Here is a 24,470-nt window from a genome sequence, read left to right as displayed (position 1 = left end):
AAAATACAAAGCAACGTTTTTATTCACAGTCACTCTAAGAATTCTCACAGCTCTGCTGAGAGAATTTACCTCCCTTCAAAGAAGTTTGAAGACCCCTGAGATCTGTCAGAGATGAACCGGATCATGCAGGAAATATAAAAGTAACTGACTGGAATTTTTTGATGCGTAGCAAAGAGCGCCAAAAACGGCCCCTCCCTCTCCCACACAGCAGTGAAGAGAAACGAAACTGTCATAAATAAAAGCAAAAAATGCTGCCAAGTGGAAAATAATGCCCAAATATTTATTCACACAGTACCTCAGCAATGTAAACGATTCTACATTCCAGCAAAAACGTTTAACATGATAAATAGTTAATAAAAGGATTAGTGACCTTTAACAGAGTAGTTCCGGTGAAATACCATTCCCAGAATACTAAAGTGTATACATACATGTCATTTTAACGGTATGGCAGGATTTTCTCATCAATTCCATTCAGAAATAAAAACTGCTACATACCTCAATGCAGATTCATCTGCCCGCTGTCCCCTGATCTGAAGCCTTTACCTCCCTCAGATGGCCGAGAACAGCAATATGATCTTAACAACTCCGGTTAAAATCATAGTAAAAAAACTCTGGCAGATTCTTCCTCAAACTCTGCCAGAGAAGTAATAACACGCTCCGGTGCTATTGTAAAATAACAAACTTTTGATTGAAGTCATAAAAACTAAGTATAATCACCATAGTCCTCTCACACATCCTATCTAGTCGTTGGGTGCAAGAGAATGACTGGGACTGACGTAGAGGGGAGGAGCTATATGCAGCTCTGCTGGGTGAATCCTCTTGCATTTCCTGTTGGGGAGGAGTTATATCCCAGAAGTAATGATGACCCGTGGACTGATCACACATAACAGAAGAAATAACGACACTGTAAAGTGCCTTTACATTGCAGTCTATGAGGACTGTGTTATCATTGTAAGTATATATGTATATGCTTATATACATATATATTTGTGTTAATATGTGTATATACACATATAAACACATAAATATGTATGTATATATTCATATACATATATATTTTAAATTTGCTGCCCAACACTGCATGACTTACCCCCTGCGCTGTGCTAGGTACTCTGCTGTGTCTCATTGCATGAGAACGAGGCTCCCATTGGAGCCTATGGAAGCGCACGCTCGTCGCGTTCAAATTGCGCCTAACTTGTAATACCAGCGAACATTTGCGTGTGCTGGTATTACTGAGTGGAGCACAAATATCACGCTTGTGAAAGCGCAATTTTGCGCTCCACTAATAATCTAGGCCACAGCATTAGACCTAAAGCAGAAATAGATATATAGGTACAGGTATATACAGCTATATATAGGAATATATATTTACAATAAAATAACATTTTCCGTTAATGTGAAATATGTTCAGTAAATATACAGTAATACACATAAATACATATGTGCACAGTTGTACAGTTGTGCTCATAAGTTTACATACCCTGGCAGAATTTATTATTTTTGGCCATTTTTGAGAGAATATGAATACAAAAACTTTTCTTTCACTCATAGTTAGTGTTTGGCTGAAGCCATTTATTATCAATCAACTGTGTTTACTCTTTTTAAATCATAATGACAACAGAAACTACCCAAATGACCCTGATCAAAGTTTACATACCCTGGGGATTTTGGCCTGATAACATGCACACAAGTTGACACAAAGAGGTTTGAATGGCTATGAAAGGTAACCATCCTCACCTGTGATCTGTTTTCTTTTAATTTGTGTGTGTGTTTAAAAGGTCAACGAGTTTCTGGACTCCTGACAGACCCTTGCATCTTTCATCCAGTGCTACACTGACGATTCTGGATTCTGAGTCATGGAGAAAGCAAAATAATTGTCAAAGGATCTGCGGGAAAAGGTAGTTGAACTGTATAAAACAGGAAAGGGATATAAAAAGATATCCAAGGAATTGAGAATGCAAAATGAGGGGTTCTGTTGAAACCAAACCACGGTCAGGTAGACCAACTAAAATGTCAGCCACAACTGCCATGAAAATTGTTCGGGATGCAAAGACAAACCCACAAATAACTTCAGGTGAAATACAGGACTCTCTGAAAACATGTGGTGTGGCTGTTTCAAATTGCACAATAAGGAGGCACTTGTAGAAAGATGGGCTGCATGGTCAAGTTGCCAGAAGAAAGTCATTACTACGCAAATGCCACAAAGAATCCCGCTTACAATACACCAAACAGCACAGAGACAACTTCCAAGCCTCAAACCTTCTGGCACAAAGTCATTTGGAGTGATGAGACCAAAATTGAGCTATTTGGCCATAACCATAAACGCTATATTTGGAGAGGAGTCAACAAGGCCTATGATGAAAGATACACCATTCCTACTGTGAAACACGGAGGTGGATCGCTGATATTTTGGGGATGTGTGAGCTACAAAGGCACAGGAAATTTGTTCAGAATTGATGGCAAGATAAATGCAGTATGTTATCAAACAGAACCTCTCATTTTCCACTTCTTGATTAGAGTATGAACACTGCTAATTTGCATTCTCAATTCCTTGGATATCTTTTTATATCCCTTTCCTGTTTTATATAGTTCAACTACCTTTTCCCGCAAATTCTTTGACAATTCTTTTGCTTTCCCCATGACTCAGAATCCAGAAACGTCAGTGCAGCACTGGATGAAAGATGCAAGGGTCTGCCAGGAGTCCAGAAACTCATTGACCTTTTATACACACACACTAATTATAAGAAAACAGATCACAAGTGAGGATGGTTACCTTTAGTAGCCATTCAAACCCCTTTGTGTCAACTTGTGTGCATGTTATCAAACCAAAATCACCAGGGTATGTAAACTTTTGATCAGGGTCATTTGGGTAGTTTCTGTTGTCATTATGATTTAAAAAGATTAAACACAGTTGATTGATAATAAATGGCTTCAGCCAAACACTAACCATGAGTGAAAGAAAAGTTTTTGTGTTTTCATTCATTTTCTCTGAAAAATGGCCAAAAAATCATAAATTCTGCTAGGGTATGTAAACTTATAAGCACAACTGTATATATGCATACAAACACATATTAAGATTTAAACTTGTATATGTACTGTATGTATATAAACAATATAGCCCTTTGCAGTCAAACATCTTGTCATATACCATATAACTTTTAACCCTTATAACTTTTTTTAATATTTATATAAATAATTTTTATCAGATAATGTTTATATGAGTGTTATTGTAAATGTTAATGTATTTATTTTGTGTTTAGTGCAACCTTTATGCGAGGGTTTCATTCCCGATAACCTGATGAGCATAAAATGAGATTGCGCTCTCGTGATTGCGTTTACTTTCAACTTGTAATACGAGCGCTATTTCCGTTGGGCGCAAAAAACGGATATCGCTTTTGCACAACACAAGTGAGAAGGACTTAAAATGGCCATTACATCTACATCTTACCCTCAATAAACTTAACACGATTCAAACACCCATTATACGCAACAGCTGCCCCAGTCTATTGTGATAAATAGGATAAGGACAATAAAATGTGTTTTGTTTGTCAAATTAGCATATAATCGGCTAGATTCCGAGTTTTGCGTTATGAGCTGTGCGGTGCTAACTTGCACGTTATTGTCACCGCTCACTTACCTACCGTGCTGGTATTACAGGTTTTTACAAACCCGGCGTTAAAAGGCAAGAAGTGAGCGTAGAGCAAAATTGTGCTCCATACCGCACTCCAATACCAGCGCTGCTTAAGTCAGAGATGAGCTGGTTGTACGTGCTCATTCATGATTTCCCCATAGACATCAATGGGGAGAGCCGGCTGAGAAAAAGTCTAACACCTGCAAAAAAGCAGCGTTTAGCTCAGTAACGCAGCCACATTGATTCCTATGGGGAAACAAAATTTATATTTACACCTAACACCCTAACATGAACCCCGAATCTAAACACCCCTAATCTTAAACACTTATTAACCCCTAATCTGCCGCCCCTGACATCGCCGACACCTTCATTATACTTACTAACCCCTAATCTGCTGCCCCCAACTACGCCGACACCTACATTATATTTATTAACCCCTAATCTGCTGCCCCCAACATCGCCGACACCTACATAATGTTATTAACCCCTAATCCTCCGGCCCCTGTCGCCACCGCTATAATAAACATATTAACCCCTAAACCGTTGTACTCCCGCATCGCAAACACTAGTTAAATATTATTAACCCCTGATCTGCCGCCCCTAACATCGCTGCCACCTACCTACATTTATTAACCCCTAATCTGCCGCCCCCAACGTAGCCGCCACTATATTATATTTATTAACCCCTAAACCTAAGTCTAACCCTAACCCTAACACCCCCTAACTTAAATATAATTAAAATAAATCCGATTGGCTGATAGAATTCTTTCCGTCAATCGGAATTAAGGTAGAAAAAATCCTATTGGCTGATGCAATCAGCCAATAGGATTGAAGTTCAATCCTATTGGCTGATTGGAACAGCCAATAGGATTGAGCTCGCATTCTATTGGCTGATTGGAACAACCAATATAAAGCAAGCTCAATCCTATTGGCTGATTGCATCAGCCAATAGGATTTTTTCTACCTTAATTCCAATTGGCCAATCGGAATTCAAGGGACGCCATCTTGGATGACGTCATTTAAAGGACCCGTCATTGTTCCAGTAGCCGTCGGATGAAGAGGATGCTCCGCGTCGGATGTCTTGAAGATGGACCCGCTCCGTGCCGGATGGATGAAGATAGAAGATGCCGTCTGGATGAAGACTTCTGCCCGTCTGGAGGACCTCTTCTGCCTGGCTTCGATGAAGACTTCTGCCCTTCAGGAGGGCCACTTCTGCCCGGTTGGGTGAAGACGTCTCAAGGTAGGGTGTGTCAGGGTTTTTTCCCTGTTGTGTTTGCCATGTCCTGCTGGCAGCCATTTTACTCACCTCTCTTCCTGACTATGGTGCATTGTGGGGGATGCTGCTCAATTCCTGCACTTCCTTTTATGGCCAGACTGGTGTGCATCATCCATGTGAGACAGGATGCAGTCTCAGAATTGTGATGTCATCACTTATTATTTAAAGGGCCTCTGTTCAGTATGCTTTGCCTTTGCGTTGTCTCAGACTTGTTTGTGAGAGTTCCTGTGTATTACCTGGCTGCCTGATGTCCTTCCTGGTTCCTGAACCCTGGCTTATTCCTGACTTTGCTGTTTTCCTTGTTCCTGATTCCGGCTCGTCTGACTACCAGCTCTGGTTTTGATTCCTGGCTTGTTATTTGACTTGTGGACTTTTTATTATTTTTTGCTATTAATAAAGGTGTGATTATTTTTGCACTTCTCGTCTCAGTCTGATTCCTGGCACCCTGACATTACGCCAAGGCCATGAATCCTGATGGTGCTAATAATCCACCTTTACCTGCCATCATTTCCAGGATGGATGTACAGGATCACTGCTTGGATCAATTTGCACTAGCCCTGCAAACCCTGCTGACTCGCACTGCACATTTGGACCAAAGTGTCCCGCAAGTTATGGCTGCTCTGATTTCTGCAGCTGCACGTATGCCTACCAGGAGCATGTCTGGTTCTGCACCTCTACCTCAGCGATATGGAGGCGATCCTATTCAATGCAGAGGGTTTTTGAACCAGGTGGGCATTTACTTTGAGATGTTACCTCAGGCGTTTCCCTCTGACAGAGCTAAGGTGGGATTTCTCATCTCTCTGACACAGCTCTTGACTGGGCTAATCCCTTGTGGGAGACTAATAAACCTGTGATTTCAAATTACCCTGAATTTGTGGCCTCCTTTCGAAGGGTATTTGATGTTCCGGCTCGCTCCTCCTCTGCTGCTAAATGACTCATGTCCATTCAGCAAGGTACAAGATCTGTTGCTCAGGATGCTATTGAGTTCCGTATGCTTGCCGCAGAGGTAGGTTGGAACAATGAAGCCCTTGTTGCCGCCTTCTTTCATGGGCTCTCTGATGCGATTAAAGACGAAGTTGCTGCCAGAGATTTACCAGAGGATCTCGAGGCATTGGTGTCATTTTATCCTAATTGACATCAGTCTCAGAGAGAGGCCCTCTTTCAAGGAGCGCTTGCGGAAGCCTCCTGTTCCATTGTCTCCTACATGTTCGTTCCCACCCATGCCTCCCTCTCCTCCCATGCCTGCTGGTCCCAAGTCACCAGGTACTGCTGAGCCGATGCAGCTGGTATTCACGTGCCTCTCCGTGGCGGAGAGTGCCTTTAGGAGGAGGGAGGGGCTCTGCCTCTATTGTGGGTTACAGGGCCACCTTTTGAAGTCTTGTCCTACACGGCCGGGAAACGCTCACACCTAAGATCCTGTCGGGGGCAGACCTTGGGTGGTTTATCCTTGTCCCCGGAACCGCTTAAGGAGAAACCTTTGGTCACGGTTGTCCTTTCCTGGGTGGACTCTTCCATAGTCACCCAGGTTCTTGTTGACTCCGGTGCTGCGGGCTATTTCATTGACAGTGCTTTTGTATCAAAGCACTCCATTCCTGTTTTGCCTCGGTCCGTTCCACTTGCTATTTAGACCATTGATGGCAGGCCCCTTCAGCCCGCTCTCATTACTCACGAAACTGCTCCGTTGTCCATGGCTGTTGGGGCTCTCCATTTTGAAACCCTCCAGTTCCAGGTGACAAACTCTCCGCATTTTCCGGTTGTTCTGGGTTATCCCTAGCTCCAAAAGCACAATCCCAGTCTCGACTGGCGCAGGTCCGAAATTTTGTTGTGGTCCCCGCAATGTATTTCCACTTGTCTTCAGAAACCAGTTAAAGTCTTGTGCACTTCTTCGGTTTCTCAATTGCCAGAGGAGTATTGAGAGTTCCTAGACGTGTTTGACAAGGTGCGTGCCGGTACGTTGCTTCCTCACCGGTCTTACGATTGTGCCATAGACCTGCAACCTGGAGCCATTCATCCTCGGGCCGGGTGTACCCTCTGTTGCAGAGAATTGTGCTATGGAGGAGTATGTTGCCGATGCTCTGTCACGGGGGATCATCCACAAATCCTGCTCTCCTGCAGGGGCTGGCTTCTTCTTTGTGAAGAAAAAGGGTGGCGAGTTAAGACCATGTATCGATTATAGGGGTCTTAATCGTCTTACCATTAAGAATGCTTACCCTATTCCGCTTATTACAGAACTCTTTGACTGCCTCAAGGATTAAGGAGGGCCACGAATGGAAAACAGCATTTAACACCAGGAGCAGGCATTATGAGTATCTTGTAATGCCCTTTGGCCTATGTAATGCTCCTGCTGTTTTTCAGCAATTTATTAATGATGTCCTACGAGATTTGTTGCAACAGTGTGTTGTGGTGTACTTAGACGACATCCTCATACACTCACCCACACTTGATGCCCATCGTTCTGATGTTACACGGGTTCTTCAGAGACTACGTGAGAATGGCCTGTTTTGTAAACTCGAGAAATGTGAGTTCCATCAGACTCAAGTAACCTTCCTAGGTTATGTTATCTCCGTTGCAGGGTTCTCCATGGATCCTGACAAGTTATCTGCAGTTCTGCAGTGGCCTCGTCCAGTTGGTCTTTGGTCTATTCAATGTTTTTTGGGGTTCGCCAGTTACTAAAGAAAGTTTATTAAAAACTTTTCTTCCTTGGTCAAACCTATCACAGACATGACCCGTAAAGAGAATGATCCACTCCATTGGTTACCTACTGCCATTAAGGCCTTTGATAGTCTTAAGACTGCCTTTGCTGCCGCTCCAGTTCTGGCTCATCCTAACCCTGTCCTGCCTTTCGTTCTTGAGGTCGATGCGTCTGAGACTGGAGTAGGTGCCCTCTTGTCTCAACGTCCTACGTCTGACGGTTCCTTGCATCCGCGTAGTTTCTTCTCTAAGAAATTGTCTCCAGCGGGGTGCAATTATGAAATTGGAGACAGGGAATTACTGGCCATAATTTGGGCACTTAAGGAATGGAGGCATCTTCTTGAGGGTACTAGCGTGCCAGTGCTCATTCTTACTGACCACAAGAATTTAACTTATCTATCTGAAGCAAAACGTTTGTCGCCCGACAGGCCAGATGGGCGCTATTTTTGTCTAGGATTAATTATGTGGTCTCCTACTTGCCTGGTAGTAAGAATGTTAGGGCTGATGCCCTCTCTCGACAATTTTCGCCTCTGTCCAAGGAGGAGTCTGTACCTACTCCTGTTATACCTCCTGACCATATTTTGGCTACAATACGTACTAATTTGACTTCTCCCTTGGGGGAGGAGATCCTGGCTGCACAAACCAATGCACCTCCTGAGAAACCTAGTGGTAAGTGTTTTGATCCTGAGAATCTTCGAACTAAACTTTTGCACACTTACCACTATCCTAAAGCCACAGGTCACCCAGGCAAGAATCAAATGATTTGGTCTGTCACTCGACAGTTCTGGTGGTCAGGTCTTCGTTCTTATGTTGCTGCGTATGTTGCCTCCTGCTCAGTTTGTGCACAGAATAAGACTCCTCAACGTCTTCCTGTGGGTCTTCTTCAACTTATTGCTAAAGGTGAGTGTCCTTGGACACATCTTTCCATGGACTTCATTGTTGAGCTCCCTGTTTCCAATGGCAATACTGTTATCCTTATGGTGTATAACGGGAAGTCTTCCATTTACATGGGTTACCCAAGGAGATAGTGTCAGACCGGGTTAGCCAGTTTGTCTCCAGATTTTAGCGTTCCTTTTGTGCTCAAATGGGGATCCAGCTTTCCTTCTCCTCGGTATATCACCCTCAATCCAATGGGGCTGTGGAACAGTCTAATCAAGCTCTGGAACAGTTCCTCCGTTGCTATGTCTCAGATCACCACAATAATTGGTCTGAACTGTTACCTCGTCTGACTACCAGCTCTGGTTTTGATTCCTGGCTTGTTATTTGACTTGTGGACTTTTTATTATTTTTTGCTATTAATAAAGGTGTGATTATTTTTGCACTTCTCGTCTCAGTCTGATTCCTGGCACCCTGACAGGGTGATCTTCAGGTGGTTAGTGTTAGGTTTTATTAAGGGGGGATTGGGTGGGTTTTAGAGTAGGGTTGGGTGTGTGGGTGGTGGGTTTTAATGTTGGGGGGTATTTGTACTTTTATTTACAGGTAAAAGAGCTGATTACTTTGGGGCAATGCCCCGCAAAAAGCCCTTTTAAGGGCTATTTGTAATTTAGTGTAGGGTAGGGATTTTTATTATTTTGGGGGGCTTTTTTATTTTATTAGGGGATTAGATTTGGTGTAATTAGTTTTAAAAAATTGTAACTATTTTATTATTTTCTGTAATTTAGTGTTTTTTTCCGTAATTTAGATAATTGTATTTAATTGCATTTAATTGTAGTTAGTTTAGGGAATTAATTTAATTATATTGTAGTGTTAGGTGTAATTGTAACTTAGATTAGGTTTTATTTTACAGGTACTTTTGTATTTATTTTAACTAGGTAGTTATTAAATAGTTAATAACTATTTAATAACTATTGTACCTAGTTAAAATAAATACAAAGTTGCCTGTAAAATAAAAATATACCATAAGCTAGCTACAATGTAACTATTAGTTATATTGTAGCTATCTTAGGGTTTATTTTATAGGTAAGTATTTAGTTTTAAATAGGAATAATTGATTTAATTGTAGTAATTTTATTTAGATTTATTTAAATTATATTTAAGTTAGGGGGGTGTTAGGGTTAGACTTAGGTTTAGGGGTTAAGAACTTTAATATAGTGGCGGCGACGTTGTGGGCGGCAGATTAGGGGTTAATAATTGTAGTTAGGTTGCGGCAACATTGGGGGCAGATTAGGGGTTAATAAATATAATGTAGGTGTCGGCGATGCTGGGGGCAGCAGATTAGGGGTTCATTAGTACAATGTAGGTGGCGGCGGTGTCCGGAGCGGCAGATTAGGGGTTAATAATATAATGCAGGTGTCGGCGATGTCGGGGGCGGCAGATTAGGGGTTAATAAGTGTAATATTAGGGGTGTTTAGACTCGGGGTTCATGTTAGGGTGTTAGGTGTAGACATAAATGTATTTTCCCCATAGGAATCAATGGGGCTGCGTTAGGAGCTGAACGCTGTTTTTTGCAGGTGTTAGGTTTTTTTTAAGCCGAATCTGCCCCTTTGATTCCTATGGGGAAATCTTGCATGAGCATGTTTTACCAGCTCACCGCTACCGTAAGCAGTGCTGGTATTGAGGTGAGATGTGGAGCTAAATTTTGCTCTCCGATCACTTTTCTGCGGCTAACGCCGGGTTTCTAAAAACCCGTAATACCAGCGTTGTTTGTAGGTTAGCGGTGAGCAGAAACTGCTTGTTAGCACCACAAGCCTTACCGACAAAAACTCGTAATCTAGCCGTCTGTTTTTAATGTTTTTTCAATTATACAAAGAACAGTCTCACAACTAGGACAACGAGTGAACTACAAAAGGATTGCTAGAGAAGCAACATTATATCTACTCCTAGGGGTCTATTTATGAAGCAGCGAATGCTGCTTCTGACCCACACCGCTTCAGTTCCGACTGAAGCGGAAGTTAATAAACAGCGGTCCCAAGACCGATGCTCCTTAACTCGTCCGCCACCTCTTGGTTGCGAATCTGCAGGGGGCAGTATTGCACCAGCAGTTATCATAAGATGTAGTAATGTGGATGACTTCTGTTGTTACTAAAATGATTGGATGTTTGTCTCCAATAAAGAAAATTTTAAAAATAAATAAAAAAACAACAACTTGTAATATAAAATAAAAACTATGGTCTAGATTTGACACAGCTGGGGTTGAAGGAACATTACACACCTTGAATAGTGTACTAATATTGTATAAAATTTAATATCAGTCTGTCCATGTCAAAATGACAGTGCAGACCTAAAATAACAGGCAATTTATTTCTAAACAATGAAAAGCAACAGCCCCCAAATATACATTTTGGCCTTTCTGGACCTCATTAGTGAGGTGCAGTTGCATAACTCTAGGCATGTGAGCAAGGAATCAATGTCTGGTTCCTCTTAATTTTATGGTGACTATGCCCAGATAATATAGTTTTTTTTAATTTTGTAATGGTTCTAAAATAACAAAAAAAAGAAAGGCAAAACCACCCAAGTTGATGCCAACGTTATTAGTGGACAAAGAAATAGATTGGAATGGGGGGTCATAGGCCCCTAGTTATCAAGCCGTCAACCTCAAATACGCTGGAATTCCGCAGCGTATTTGTGGCGAGGCTGATTCGCCTTAGTTATCAAGCCCTGCTGCCCGGCAAAAGTAGAATTTTGTGACGTAAGCTTCGATCCGCCGGACTCAGTCCGACACAGATCGATTCTTACGTCACTCCAGATGTTCCGCACACAAGTTCGGCACAATCTGACTACTTTTTCTAGTTATCAAATGACTAGCAGGTACCCTCGGCACTTTTCCGGCCCAGCGTACCTGGTTTTCAATCTGCCGCCCTGGAGGCGGCGGATCCCATAGGAATCAATGGGAGTCTGACCATAGCGAAAGTTCATGTTCGTTGCCATTGATTCCTATGGGAGATGTCTGCACCTAACACCCTAACATGTACCCCAAGTCTAAACAATCTGTCCCCCTCTACACCGCCGCAACTAAATAAATGTATTACCCCCTAAATCGCCGCTCCCGGAGCCCACCGCCACTCTAATAAACTGATTAACCCCTAAACTGCCGCTCCCAGACCCCGCCACAATTAAATAAATTGTTTAACCCCTAAACCGCCGCTCCCGGACCCCGCCGCAACTAAATAAATTGTTTAACCCTTAAACTGCCGCTCCCGGACCCTGCCGCCACCTATATTAAACTTATTAACCCCTAATCTGCCCCCCCTACACCGTCACCACCTATAATAAATTTATTAACCCCTATCCTGCCCCCCCTACACCGTCGCCACCTATAATAAATTTATTAACCCCTAACCTGCCCCCCCTACACCGTCGCCACTATAATAAAATTATTAACCCCTAAACCTAAGTCTAACCCTAACCCTAACACCCCCCTAACTTAAATATTAATTAAATACATCTAAATAAATATTATTCTTATTAACTAAATTAATCCTATTTAAAACTAAATACTTACCTATAAGATAAACCCTAATATAGCTACAATATAACTAATAATTATATTGTAGATATTTTAGGATTTATTTTTATTTTACAGGCAAATTTCAATTTATTTTAACAGGTACAATAGCTATTAAATAGTTATTAACTATTTAATAGCTACCTAGTTAAAATAAAGACAAATTTACCTGTAAAATAAATCCTAGCCTAAGTTACAATTACACCTAACACTACACTATCATTAATTAAATTATTCCTATTTAAAACTAAATACTTACCTGTAAAATAAACCCTAAGTTAGCTACAATGTTATTAATAATTACATTGTAGCTATTTTAGGATTTATATTTATTTTACAGGTAACTTTGTATTTATTTTAGCTAGTTAGAATAGTTATTAAATAGTTATTTAACTATTTAATAACTACCTAGCTAAAAGAAATACAAAATTACCTGCAAAATAAATCCTTACCTAAGTTACAATTAAACCTAACACTACACTATCATTAAATAAATTAAATTAATTAGCTACAAATAACTACAATTAAATACAATTAAATAAACTAACTAAAGTACAAAAAATAAAAAAAACTAAGTTACAAAAAATAAAAAGTTACAAACATTTCAAAAATATTACAACAATTTTAAGATACTTACACCTAATCTAAGCCCCCTAATAAAATAACAAAGCCCCCCAAAATAAAAAAATGTCCTACCCTATTCTAAATTACGAAAGTTAACAGCTCTATTACCTTACCAGCCCTTAAAAGGGCCTTTTGCGGGGTATGCCCCAAAGTATTCAGCTCTTTTGCCTGTAAAAAAAAAATACAACCCCCCCCAACATTAAAACCCACCACCCACACACCCCTACTCTAACCCAAACCCCCCTTAAATAAACCTAACACTACCCCCTGAAGATCATCCTACCTTTAGCCGTCTTCAGCCAGCCGACCACCGATGGAACAGAAGAGGACATCCGCAGCGGCCGAAGTCATCATCCAAGGGGCGCTGAAGAGGTCTTCCATCCGATTGAAGTCTTCATCCAGGCTGCGTCTTCAATCTTCATCCATCCGGAGCGGAGCGGAGCCATCTTCAGACGAGCCGACGCGGAGCCATCTTCTTCCACCGATGACTTCCCGAAGAATGATGGTTCCTTTAAGTGACGTCATCCAAGATGGCGTCCCTCGAATTCCAATTGGCTGATAGGATTCTATCAACCAATCGGAATTAAGGTAGGAAAAATCTGATTGGCTGATTGAATCAGCCAATCAGATTCAAGTTCAATCCGATTGGCTGATCCAATCAGCCAATCAGATTGAGCTTGCATTCTATTGGCCGATCAGAACAGCCAATAGAATGCGAGCTCAATCTGATTGGCTGATTGGATCAGCCAATCGGATTGAACTTGAATTTGTAGGGCATTTTTTTATTTTGGGGGGCTTTGCTATTTTATTAGGGGGCTTAGATTAGGTGTAAGTAGCTTAAAATTGTTGTAATATTTTTTAAATGTTTGTAACTTTTTTTTATTTTTTGTAAAAGTTTTTTTTATTTTTTGTACTTTAGTTAGTTTATTTAATTGTATTTAATTGTAGGTATTTGTAGTTAATTAATTTAATTTGTATTTCTTTTAGCTAGGTAGATATTAAATAGTTAATAACTATTTAATAACTATTCTAACTAACTAAAATAAATACAAAGTTACCTGTAAAATAAATATAAATCCTAAAATAGCTACAATGTAATTATTAATTACATTGTAGCTATCTTAGGGTTTATTTTACAGGTAAGTATTTAGTTTTAAATAGGAATAATTTATTTAATGATAGTGTAGTGTTAAGTGTAATTGTAACTTAGTTAGTTTTTATTTACAGGTAAATTTCTCTTTATTTTAGCTAGGTAGCTATTAAATAGTTATTAACTATTTAATAGCTATTGTACCTAGTTAAAATAAATTGAAATTTGCCTGTAAAATAAAAATAAATCCTAAGATAACTACAATATAATTATTATTTATATTGTAGCTATATTAGGGTTTATTTTAAAGGTAAGTATTTAGTTTTAAATAGGATTAATTTAGTTAATAAGAGTTATAATATTTAGATGTATTTAATTAATATTTAAGTTAGGTGGGTGTTAGGGTTAGACTTAGGTTTAGGGGTTAACATATTTATTATAGTTGCGGCGGTGTAGGGGGGGCAGGATAGGGGTTAATAAATTTATTATAGGTGGCGGCGGTGTAGGGGGGGCAGGATAGGGGTTAATAAATGTATTATAGGTGGCGACGGTGTAGGGGGGGCAGATTAGGGGTTAATAAGTTTAATATAGGTGGCGGTGGGGTCCGGGAGCGGCAGTTTAGGGGTTAAACAATTTATTTAGTTGCGGCGGGGTCCGGGATCGGCAGCATAGGGGTTAATAAATTTATTATAGGTGGCAGCGGTATAGGGGGGGGGCAGGATAGGGGTTACTAGGTATAATGTAGGTGGCGGTGGGCTCCGGGAGCACCAGTTTAGGGGTTAATACATTTATTATAGTTGCGGCGGGGTCTAGGAGCGGCGGTTTAGGGGTTAATAACTTTATTTAGTTGCGAGGGGTTCCGGGGGCGCCGGTATAGGGGGTAGAACAGTGTAGTTTAGTGTGAGTGCTTAGTGACAGGGGTATCAATAAAGCTAGGAAAAAGCCGAAGAGCAGCGAGATCGGATGAGTGATAACTATCACAGTCCGCTGCTCATCGCCCCGTACTTGGTGCACGGCTTTTTGACAGCTTTATTGATAACTTTGGTGAGATTATTCAGGTCTGCGGCGGCGATGGTAGGCGAGCTTAGGCGGGCGTATTGGGCCGGCAAAGGCAGGTAAGTAGACACGTTGATAACTAGGCCTCTTAGTCTGTTAGAGAGATTTCCCAATTTTCTCTTTTTAAATATTTGCATAATCATTTTTCACATTGTGAGTGACTTCAAAAGTAAATTTTATAATAAAAAATGAATGGCAAAATCTGATTAAAGGGTCCATTATGACCACAGAGCATATGGATATCATCTACAATTGCCATCTATGACTCAGCACATATTTCAGACTTTCATTGTTGAATATGTGATTACAAATTCAGTGTATGATAAAGCTTTCATGATACGGACTAGTAAATTGTTCTTGGCCATGCACTGAGTTTCCATATCTCTGAAATGATTATAAAAGCTTTAATTGTTCATAAGTAGTATGAGATAATTGTGAATTTTATATTTATTTACATAATGACACTCCCCCACATTTTTACAACCCACGTGTGATATGGGACCATTCATATATCTAGCAAAATAGGCAAGTGACCTTGTGGACATTCTTTGTTTAGTAAGATAAGGTTGTCCTGGTACATTATGTATGACCTTATAGGTGAAATCTAATAGTCACACTGTTATAAACAAGACTCTTAAAGGGACATTGCCCTTGAAATTCTTCTACTATACATATGAATAACATATAAACATGGTATTGCATGTAAATCTTTAAATATACATAACAGGAAATTAATTCATGCTTCTGTACGCCTAACACTATTTTAACAACGCTCACTAGTTGGTAAGGGAAATTCTATTCTAGTAGTAGAGCATACAATCTGAAGATACTTTTATTCAATTTACTTTGTTCTGTTGGTATCCTATGTTTAAAAGCTCACTTAGGTAGGCTCAGGAGAGGTAGTGTACTACTGAGAGCTAGCTGGTGATTGGTGGCTACACACATATGCCTCTTGTCATTGGCTCATCAGATTGTTCAGCTAGCTCCCAGTTAGTGCATTGCTGCTCTGGAGCTGACTTTTAAGGGACACTAAACACCTTGTTTAGGTGAAATTGTCTTGCTGTAGAACAACATACATTAATACACTAAAACAGGGTGTTCAGTTATAAAAGGACCCCTTAGTCTCTGTAAGTATATATGTGAGATCTATAGTAGGGGTATGTGTCCCAATGAATATCCGTGTATAATGGGCAAACAGTCAGAATAGTAATAATATCCAAATCCTAGGGCTCACAGCGTCTCTCTCTAAAAAAGTTCCTCTGGTGTCTTACACGCTCCGCTTCAGCCTAGGTGTCAGTAAGTGGTCAAAAACAAGTTACTGTAGTAGTGCTTGTGAGACGTTTCTCTTACCCTGCACTGGTCTGGTGGGGTGCCTGGACGCACTCTGTACTTCCTCACGGACTGGCGATGAGACCCTTCCGGGGGGGTGCAGCTTGTGTGTCCTTCCTGGCGTGAACAGGAAGTATGGCGCACCTCCTGGTGCGTCTCCGATGACGTTGATGTTTCTAGGCACTTGGGTGGGAGATAGACGTGGATGAAAAAGAGAGAAGACCTGTGTCCGAGGTGGGAGGAGCAATTGGGGCAGCGGATCCAGGAGCGGTATTCCCAACCGCTAGTAAACAAAATAGCAGAGAGGAAATGAAATGCGCTGACTCCAAAAAAGTCAAATGTTGGAACAAAATTTTGCATGCGTGAAACACGTCAGGCGTTCTTGACTGTGACCTATAAACTTTGTACAAGCATATATTTTTTTGGACTTTCCAAATAAACTTTTTTTCCAACATTTGACTTTTTTGGAGTCAGCACATCTCATTTCCTCTCTGCTATTTTGTAGAACAACATAGCCAACTCCTTTTTAAAAAAAAAAACAAATTAACATCTTGTGTTCTGCAGTTATTTTTCAATAGCCAAACACTATCAATTTCCTTTATTTAGAGGGACCAATCTAGGCTTGAGTCTGCAGACAACAAGAGTAGTCATGGCCATAAATTAATATAAATTTTTATTGTTTTACAGTTATTGTAATGTGAAATGCTTAGTTAGATTCACAAATGGGAAAAGCCTATTTAATCTCTTGCTCCGGTTAGTCAGATCCAACTGATTTAGAGTGGCAGTTAATAAGTAAGGGAGGTTGTGGGGAGGGGGTGTCTGTTTGTTTATTTATTTATTTTTTGTTATTAAATTGGGAGAAATATATAACAGGGTCTATAGTTTCCTTTGAAGGTAATAATCAAAGTTAATGACAGAAAATACAGACAGACTTGAGAAATAGATTACGAGTTTTGCGTTAACAGGGGTGCGGTGCTAACGCTTAGTTTATGCTCACCGCTCACCTACAGACAACGCTGGTATTACAGGTTTTTTTCAACCCGGCGTTAGCCTCTAAAAAGTGAGCGAAGAGCAAAATTTTGCTCCACATCTCACTGTAATTCCAGCGATGCTTACGGTAGCGGTGAGCTGGCTAAACGTGCTCGTGCACGATTTCCCCATAGGAAACAATGGGGCAGAATCGGCTGTTAAAAAACCTAACACCTGCAAAAAGCAGCGTTCAGTTCCTAACGCAGCCCCATTGATTCCTATGGGGAAACAAAAGTTATGTCTACACCTAACACCCTAACATGAACCCTGAGTCTAAACACCCCTAATTTTACACTTATCCCCTAATCTGCCGCCCCCGACATCGCCAACACCTGCATTTTATTATTAACCCCTGATCTGCCGCTCCGGACACCGCCGTCACCTACATTATCCCTATGAACCCCTAATCTGCTGCCCCCAACATCGCCGCCACCTACATTATAGTTATTAAACCCTAATCTGCCCCCCACGTCGCCGCAACTATATTAAATGTATTAACCGCTAATCTGCCGCCGCCGCAAATGTCACCTCCACTATAATAAAGTTATTAAACCCTAAACCTAAGTCTAACCCTAAACTTAACCCCCCCAACTGAAATATAATTTAAATAAATCTAAATAAAATAACTACAATTAAATAAATTATTCCTATTTAAAACTAAATACTTACCTATAAAATAAACCATAAAATAGCTACAATATAACTAATAGTTACATTGTAGCTAGCTTAGGGTTTATTTTTATTTTACAGGCAACTTTGTATTTATTTTAACTAGGTACAATAGTTATTAAATAGTTATTAACTATTTAATAACTTCCTAGTTAAAATAAAAACAAATTTACCTGTAAAATAAACCCTAACCTAAATTACAATTACACCTAACACTACACTATAATTAAAATAATTTCCTAAATTAACTACAAATAACTACAATTAAATTAAATAAACTAAAGTACAAAAAAATAAACACTAAATTACAGAAAATAATAAAATAATTACACCTAATCTAATCCCCCTAATAAAATAAAAAAGCCCCCCAAAACAAAAAAAGCCCTACCCTATACTAAATTACAAATAGCCCTTAAAAGGGATTTTTGCGGGGCATTGCCCCAAAGTAATCAGCTCTTTTACCTGTAAAAAATACAATACCCCCCCAACATTAAAACCCACCACCCACACATCCAACCCTTCTCTAAAATCCACCCAATCCCCCCTTAATAAAACCTAACACTAACTCCTTTCCTACCTTAATTCCGATTGGCTGATCCTATCAGCCAATCGGAATTCAAGGGACGCAATCTTGGATGACGTAATTTAAAGGAATCTTCATTCGTCTGGAGTCGTCGGAAGAAGATGCTCCGCGTTGGCTGGCTTGAAGATGGACCCGCTCCGCTCCGGATGGATGAAGATAGAAGATGCCGCCTGAATGAAGACTTCTGCCCGTCTGGAGGTCCTCTTCTGCCCGGATCGGATGAGGACTTCTGCCCCTCTGGAGGACCACTTGCGCCCGTCTGGGTGAAGACATCTCAAGGTAGGGTGATCTTCAAGGGGTTAGTGTTTTATTAAGGGGGTATTGGGTGGGTTTTAGAGTAGGGTTGGGTGTGTGGGTGGTGGGTTTTAATGTTGGGGGGTATTGTATTTTTTTTTTTACAGGTAAAAGAGCTGATTACTTTGGGGCAATGCCCCGCAAAAAGCCCTTTTTGTAATTTAGATTAGGGTAGGGATTTTTATTATTTTGGGGGGCTTTTTTATTTTATTAGTGGGATTAGATTAGGTGTAATTAGTTTAAAATTCTTGTAATTATTTAATTATTTTCTATAATTTAGTGTTTATTTTTTTTCGTACTTTAGTTTATTTAATTTAATTGTAATTAATTGTAGTTAATTTAGGAAATTATTTTAATTATAGTGTAGTGTTAGGTGTAATTGTAATTTAGGTTAGGGTTTATTTTACAGGTAAATTTGTTTTTATTTTAATTATGAAGTTATTAAATAGTTAATAACTTTTTAGTAACTATTCTACCTAGTTAAAATAAATACAAAGTTGCCTGTAAAATAAAAAAAAACCCTAAGCTAGATATAAATGTAACTATTAATTATATTGTAGCTATTTTAGGTTTTTTTTTATAGGTAAGTATTTAGTTTTAAATAGGAATTATTTATTTAATTGTAGTAATTTTATTTTGTTTTATTTAAATTATATTTAAGTTAGGGGGGTGTTAGGGTTAGGGTTAGACTTAGGTTTAGGGGTTAATACATTTAATATAGTTGCGGCGACGTTGTGGGCGGCAGATTAGGGGTTAATAAATGTAGGTAGGTGTCAGTGATGTTAGGGACGGCAGATTAAGGGTTAATAAAATTTAACTAGTGTTTGCGAGGCGGGAGTGCGGCGGTTTAGGGGTTAATATATTTTTTGAAGTGGCGGCAATGTCCGTTCGGCAGATTAGGGGTTAAAAACTTTAGTTAACTGTTTGCGATGTGGGGGGGTGCCTCGGTTTAGGGGTTAATAGGTAGTTTAGGGGTGTTAGTGTACTTTTTAGCACTTTAGTTAAGAGTTTTATGTTACTGACTTTTAAATGCGGTATCAGTCTTGACAGGAGAGGGTGTACCGCTCACTTTCTCCAAGACTCGTAATACCGGCATTAGGAAAATCCCATGTAAAAAATAGGATACGCAATTGACGCAAGGGGATTTGCGGTATGCTCGAGTCGCGGATAAAAAGTGAGCGGTACACCTGTACCTGCCAGACTCATAAAACCAGCGGACGTTAAAAAGCAGTGTTGGGACCTCTCAACGCTGCTTTTTAAGGCTAACGCAAGACTCGTAATCTAGGCGATTGTGATTTATGGTAATTAATGCCATGTTGTCTGCAAACTCAAGCCCTTATTAGCTCCTCCAAAAAAGGCAAATGGAGGTTGGAGTTTGGCTATTGAAAAACAATTGCAGTAAACAAGATGTTATTTTGTTTTAAAAACATTAAGAATGGGCTGATATATTTATTCTCTAGCAACACAATAGAACTGTCTTGTAATTACAAGGTGTTTACTGTCCCTTTGAATTGTAGTGTTTCACTCCCAATGTAGATGATGCAGTGCATTGCATGGAATGCAGACCCGTAACACTCCTACATGCTGCACAGTGATAGGTTGATATGTGCAAGAACTTGTTTATATCTGTCTCTAATTGGCCAGAGTAGGAAGTAAGATAAACAACATTCAAAGGGACACCAAAGTAAAAATTAAAGTTTCATGATTCAGATAAATCACGCAATTTAAAAAAATCTCCAATTTACACTTTACTTTTATTTGCATGCTTTCTTAAGCTCCTACTAATAATGAGCACAGTAGTGCACAGTATATACATAAAGTGCACAGTATATACGTATATGCATTTTATGATTGGCTGATGGCTGTCACATGATACAGGGGGAGGGAAAATTGGAATAACTTTGAAATTTGCCAAAAAAAATATATTCTACTGCTTATTTCAAATTCAAAATAAGTGCTATTGCATTGTCTGTTTTTTTAAATATTATTTTATTGAGGTTTTGCAATAAAGTAAATGTACAATACCTACCATAAAACATAAATGACATAATTCCAGTTGAACAATACACAATGTTATAAATAAGGAAGAGGATGAATGACATAATTTGGATTTCTGAAACCTCCATTTTATAATAATTCTAGCAATTTGTAAACGACTATTTAGCTGTCCGCTTATGGGCCATTTAGTTGCAAAAAGATGAACAAAACATGATAGTCAGACTTGTGACCCCGATGGGGTCCAATGACACTTAAAAAGTATGTAAATATCTGAAATGTTAAAGAAAAATGAAACATAATCTGAACATTAACAGTGAAATGTAAGCTTGCATGAAATCTAAGAAAGTTTGTCAGCGGGTAAACACTGCCTGAGATAATATAGGATGTGTAAAATTAGTATATGAAACCAGAATAAATTCTTAGGAGTTTAAGGGCTTAAATATACTAGCATATCTGGTGGGCCTCTTTTAGGTCCTGTTATAAAACGGGATCACCCCAGCTACACAGCTTAGGATAATAAAAAGGAAAATATTAGAAAGGAGATTAGTTATGGGTTAAATGAGCTGTTTTCTACCTGAATTCGAGCATTATGAGAGTAGATCTGACTGGGATATAGATGTCGTAAACGAGCACTAGTTTCCCTGTATGATCACATTCTAAGATTGTATTTTAGTATATTTCAAACTTCAGCTTATCTTATATATGAGTATATGGAAGAAGGAGATATGTGAGTATTATGACTATATATATATATATATATATATATATATATATATATATATATATATATATATATATATAGAGAGAGAGAGAGAGAGAGAGAGAGATAGATAGATAGATAGATATATAGATATTGTCTATGAAGAGCTGAACACAGCCCATATTAGCAAAGCCACTGATCTCTACCTTGATATTTCTGTATTTGGAGCCATATTTATGTAGATAGTTTTAGTTGATTATTGAGCTTAGTAGGATGTAAGTGTGTGTACTAAGAAAGAGCCTGGTACTATACTAGATCAGAGGGTTTCTGTCCTAGCACATAAACGGTAACCCAGATTATAACAAGAGAAACTGGGAATAGTGACAGACATGTAACAGCAAAGCTATAAAAGGCTCCTCTTACATCAGAACAACAGTTAGTAATATATCTGTAAATAGTGTCTACCTAGTCTAGTGGCATTTAGAGGATCTAACTTCTTAGTAAGTGTATCTATATAAAACCAGTAGCTGCCTTGTATCAGCATATCTATATATACACCAGCAAGTTAGGTTAAAGGTTTAGGAGTAGCGTCCTTATCTCAAACTGGTTTGTGATAGGAAAGGTAATTAAAGGAGTAATCTTCTATGACACCACAACAAACTTCCCAGTAAAGAACATAATACAATCTATATGGAACAATACAACCCATCACTGAGCTAAATAATAAGTTCTTATGAGCAAAAGATTCCAATAATAGATAGAGGAAGCAAGATACTATGGAGATCAATTAAATATCTAACATCTCTTAAAATTATTAAAAGTAGACCTAGATAGGTCCTAAAAAAAAATAGCTCTTATATTAGGGGGAACAGTTGAGATGAATCCTTAGGGGCCAATTTATATAAGTGCGAGCGGACATGATACAATGTAGTGTATCATGTCCGCCGCACATCGATAAATGCCGACAGTATAAGCTGTCAGCATTTATCATTTAACAAGCAGTTCACCAGAACTGCTTGTGCAATGCCACCCCCTGCAGATTTGCGGCCGATCGGCCACTAGCGGGGGTGTCAATCTGCCCGATCGTATAGGATCAGGCGGATTGAAGAACGTGGCCTCAGAGGCAGCGGACAAGTTATGGAGCAGCGGTCTTTAGACCTCTGTTTCATAACTGCTGCTTCCGGCGAGACTGAAGGCTCGTGTGGAAACAGGGTTATCAACCTACATTTGGAGCTTGATAATTTGGCCCCTTAAAGTAATTTTTCTCTGAGGTGTTCACAGGAAATACTATACAGGATGACTGATGTTGAGCCTTGTCCCAAGTGTGGTTACAAAGTCACCTGATCTAGGAGCTGTGTAGTAGGCTGTAGTCTCTTGTGAGTCTTAGGGGTTGCAGGCTTAGTAAAAAGATCGAAATCAACCTCTATTTGTTCACGGGAGGAGCACTCCCTATGCTCAAGGGAACTGATCGCATCCTGCAAAGCAGGGGTATTTAGAGATCCAGAGGAATTTACCGTATCACGTTGTGCTGTATTAACACAACTCCCAAAATGCACTTGAGTATCAGCATTTTGTGCATCCTGTAGTTGCCACGCAGGCGTCGCCTCTCGGGTGATAGGGATGTTAATGCTCTCTTCATGTGTGTCCGGAGAGCATATACTGGCAACGAGCTGGCTGTATCTGGCAGTCAACAACTGCCCGAGTCCTTCTAGGATGGCTATTGCAGTGATAAGATCTTCCGTCATGGTCTCCTTCTCCCAGTACACTAGAATACGTTTAGGTGTAGAACATATTGTGAGGGTAGCTGATATTTTCTCCTGAGAGTATTTATAGCTGTATATCTGAGCAGGTCCGTTCCTTTAGTTTAACCCAGGAAGCCGGTGGGTCTATGTTAGCTCACTGAAGTTGTAGCGCAGCAAAAAAAAAAGGTAAATCCTGGTTGGGTATAGTCTCAGAAAGCTAGCTGCATTATTATTCTGTATGGATTATAGATACTTCCAGAGATTATTAGCGGATGAAATTGGCATTTCTCAGAGCTTCAGAATTCTCCGTCTGACATGGCTACCGCCTAGCCACGTCCCTCGCATTGTCTTTTTATTATGCATTTCTCAATTATTCAAATCTACTGAAATTAGTGGTCCTTTAAGGGGCTTTTTTTAAGAGATGTGCAGTAGGACAATCAAAGAATGCTTTTTTATACAAAATGACAGGTTTTAAATGCTTTCAAAACATTTATTTTTTATGAAAATCTGTTGCAACACAGTGAATAATTTATAATGGATACATTTAAAAAAAAAAATATTTATGTGACGTCCTTGTCTTTTTAACATTTCTGCATCAAATATATATTCACCAATAATAATTATGTTATTGTTGTCACTGGGGTAACCTTAGGGACTAGAATCATAATTTCTATTGTATTAATATTCCTCTGTGTACATCTTGTCCTCCACAGAATGAGTCTGATGTCTTCCAGCATTTAATCTACAAAGAATTCCGTGAGCTACATAAGTACATTGAGGAAGAAGAGACCCACTTTCTTCAGTTAGTGACACGTAAAACTTCAGACCTCATTGGCTCGATTGAAGCACAACTACAGCAAAAAAATGAGATCCTGAGTAAAGTGTGTGAGAATGAGAGGCAGCTAGAGACTTTGGGCAATGAGAATCACCTGCAATTTATCCGGGTAATAGTATAAATAGTTTAAGTTCTTGTAGTGAATTAAGAAATGCATTATTCCTATTGATTATCAGAAACAGGTAGTTTGATTAGTATTGACAAGATTGCAAGTTGCGCGGCAAATCATTTGCGAAAACACATCGTGCGTTATGGCTTTTTCGCATTTGGGGTTGCACAGCTATTACAAGTTGCAAAATAACTTAATTTGCGTGCACGTTAAGCCGCGTAATGCAAACTGCAAAATTGTGTGCGTGTTCACGTATTCCCGATAGAAGTCAATGGAGAAAACAAATAGAAAAAAAAACAACTAATATGTTGCGCAAAGCCCATGACGTATTCTCCTTGAAAAGTGTACATGTAAATGCGTGCAAATATTT

At 39.4% G+C, this 24,470-nt stretch overlaps 1 protein-coding gene across 1 annotated transcript in view; it reads left to right on the top strand.

Annotated features, from left to right (window-relative positions):
• Positions 1–24,470, top strand: part of TRIM50 (tripartite motif containing 50) — a 111,766-nt gene that overhangs the window by 45,861 nt on the left and 41,435 nt on the right. The window contains 1 exon segment of the mRNA XM_053706314.1: positions 23,870–24,100. Coding sequence (XP_053562289.1) covers positions 23,870–24,100 — 231 coding nt within the window.

The sequence above is a fragment of the Bombina bombina genome, chromosome 3 (genome assembly GCF_027579735.1).
Source record: "Bombina bombina isolate aBomBom1 chromosome 3, aBomBom1.pri, whole genome shotgun sequence".
In the NCBI taxonomy this organism is placed as follows: Eukaryota; Metazoa; Chordata; class Amphibia; order Anura; family Bombinatoridae; genus Bombina; species Bombina bombina.
Note: the sequence above shows the minus strand (reverse complement) of the source record. Positions and strands in the feature narration are given on the sequence as shown.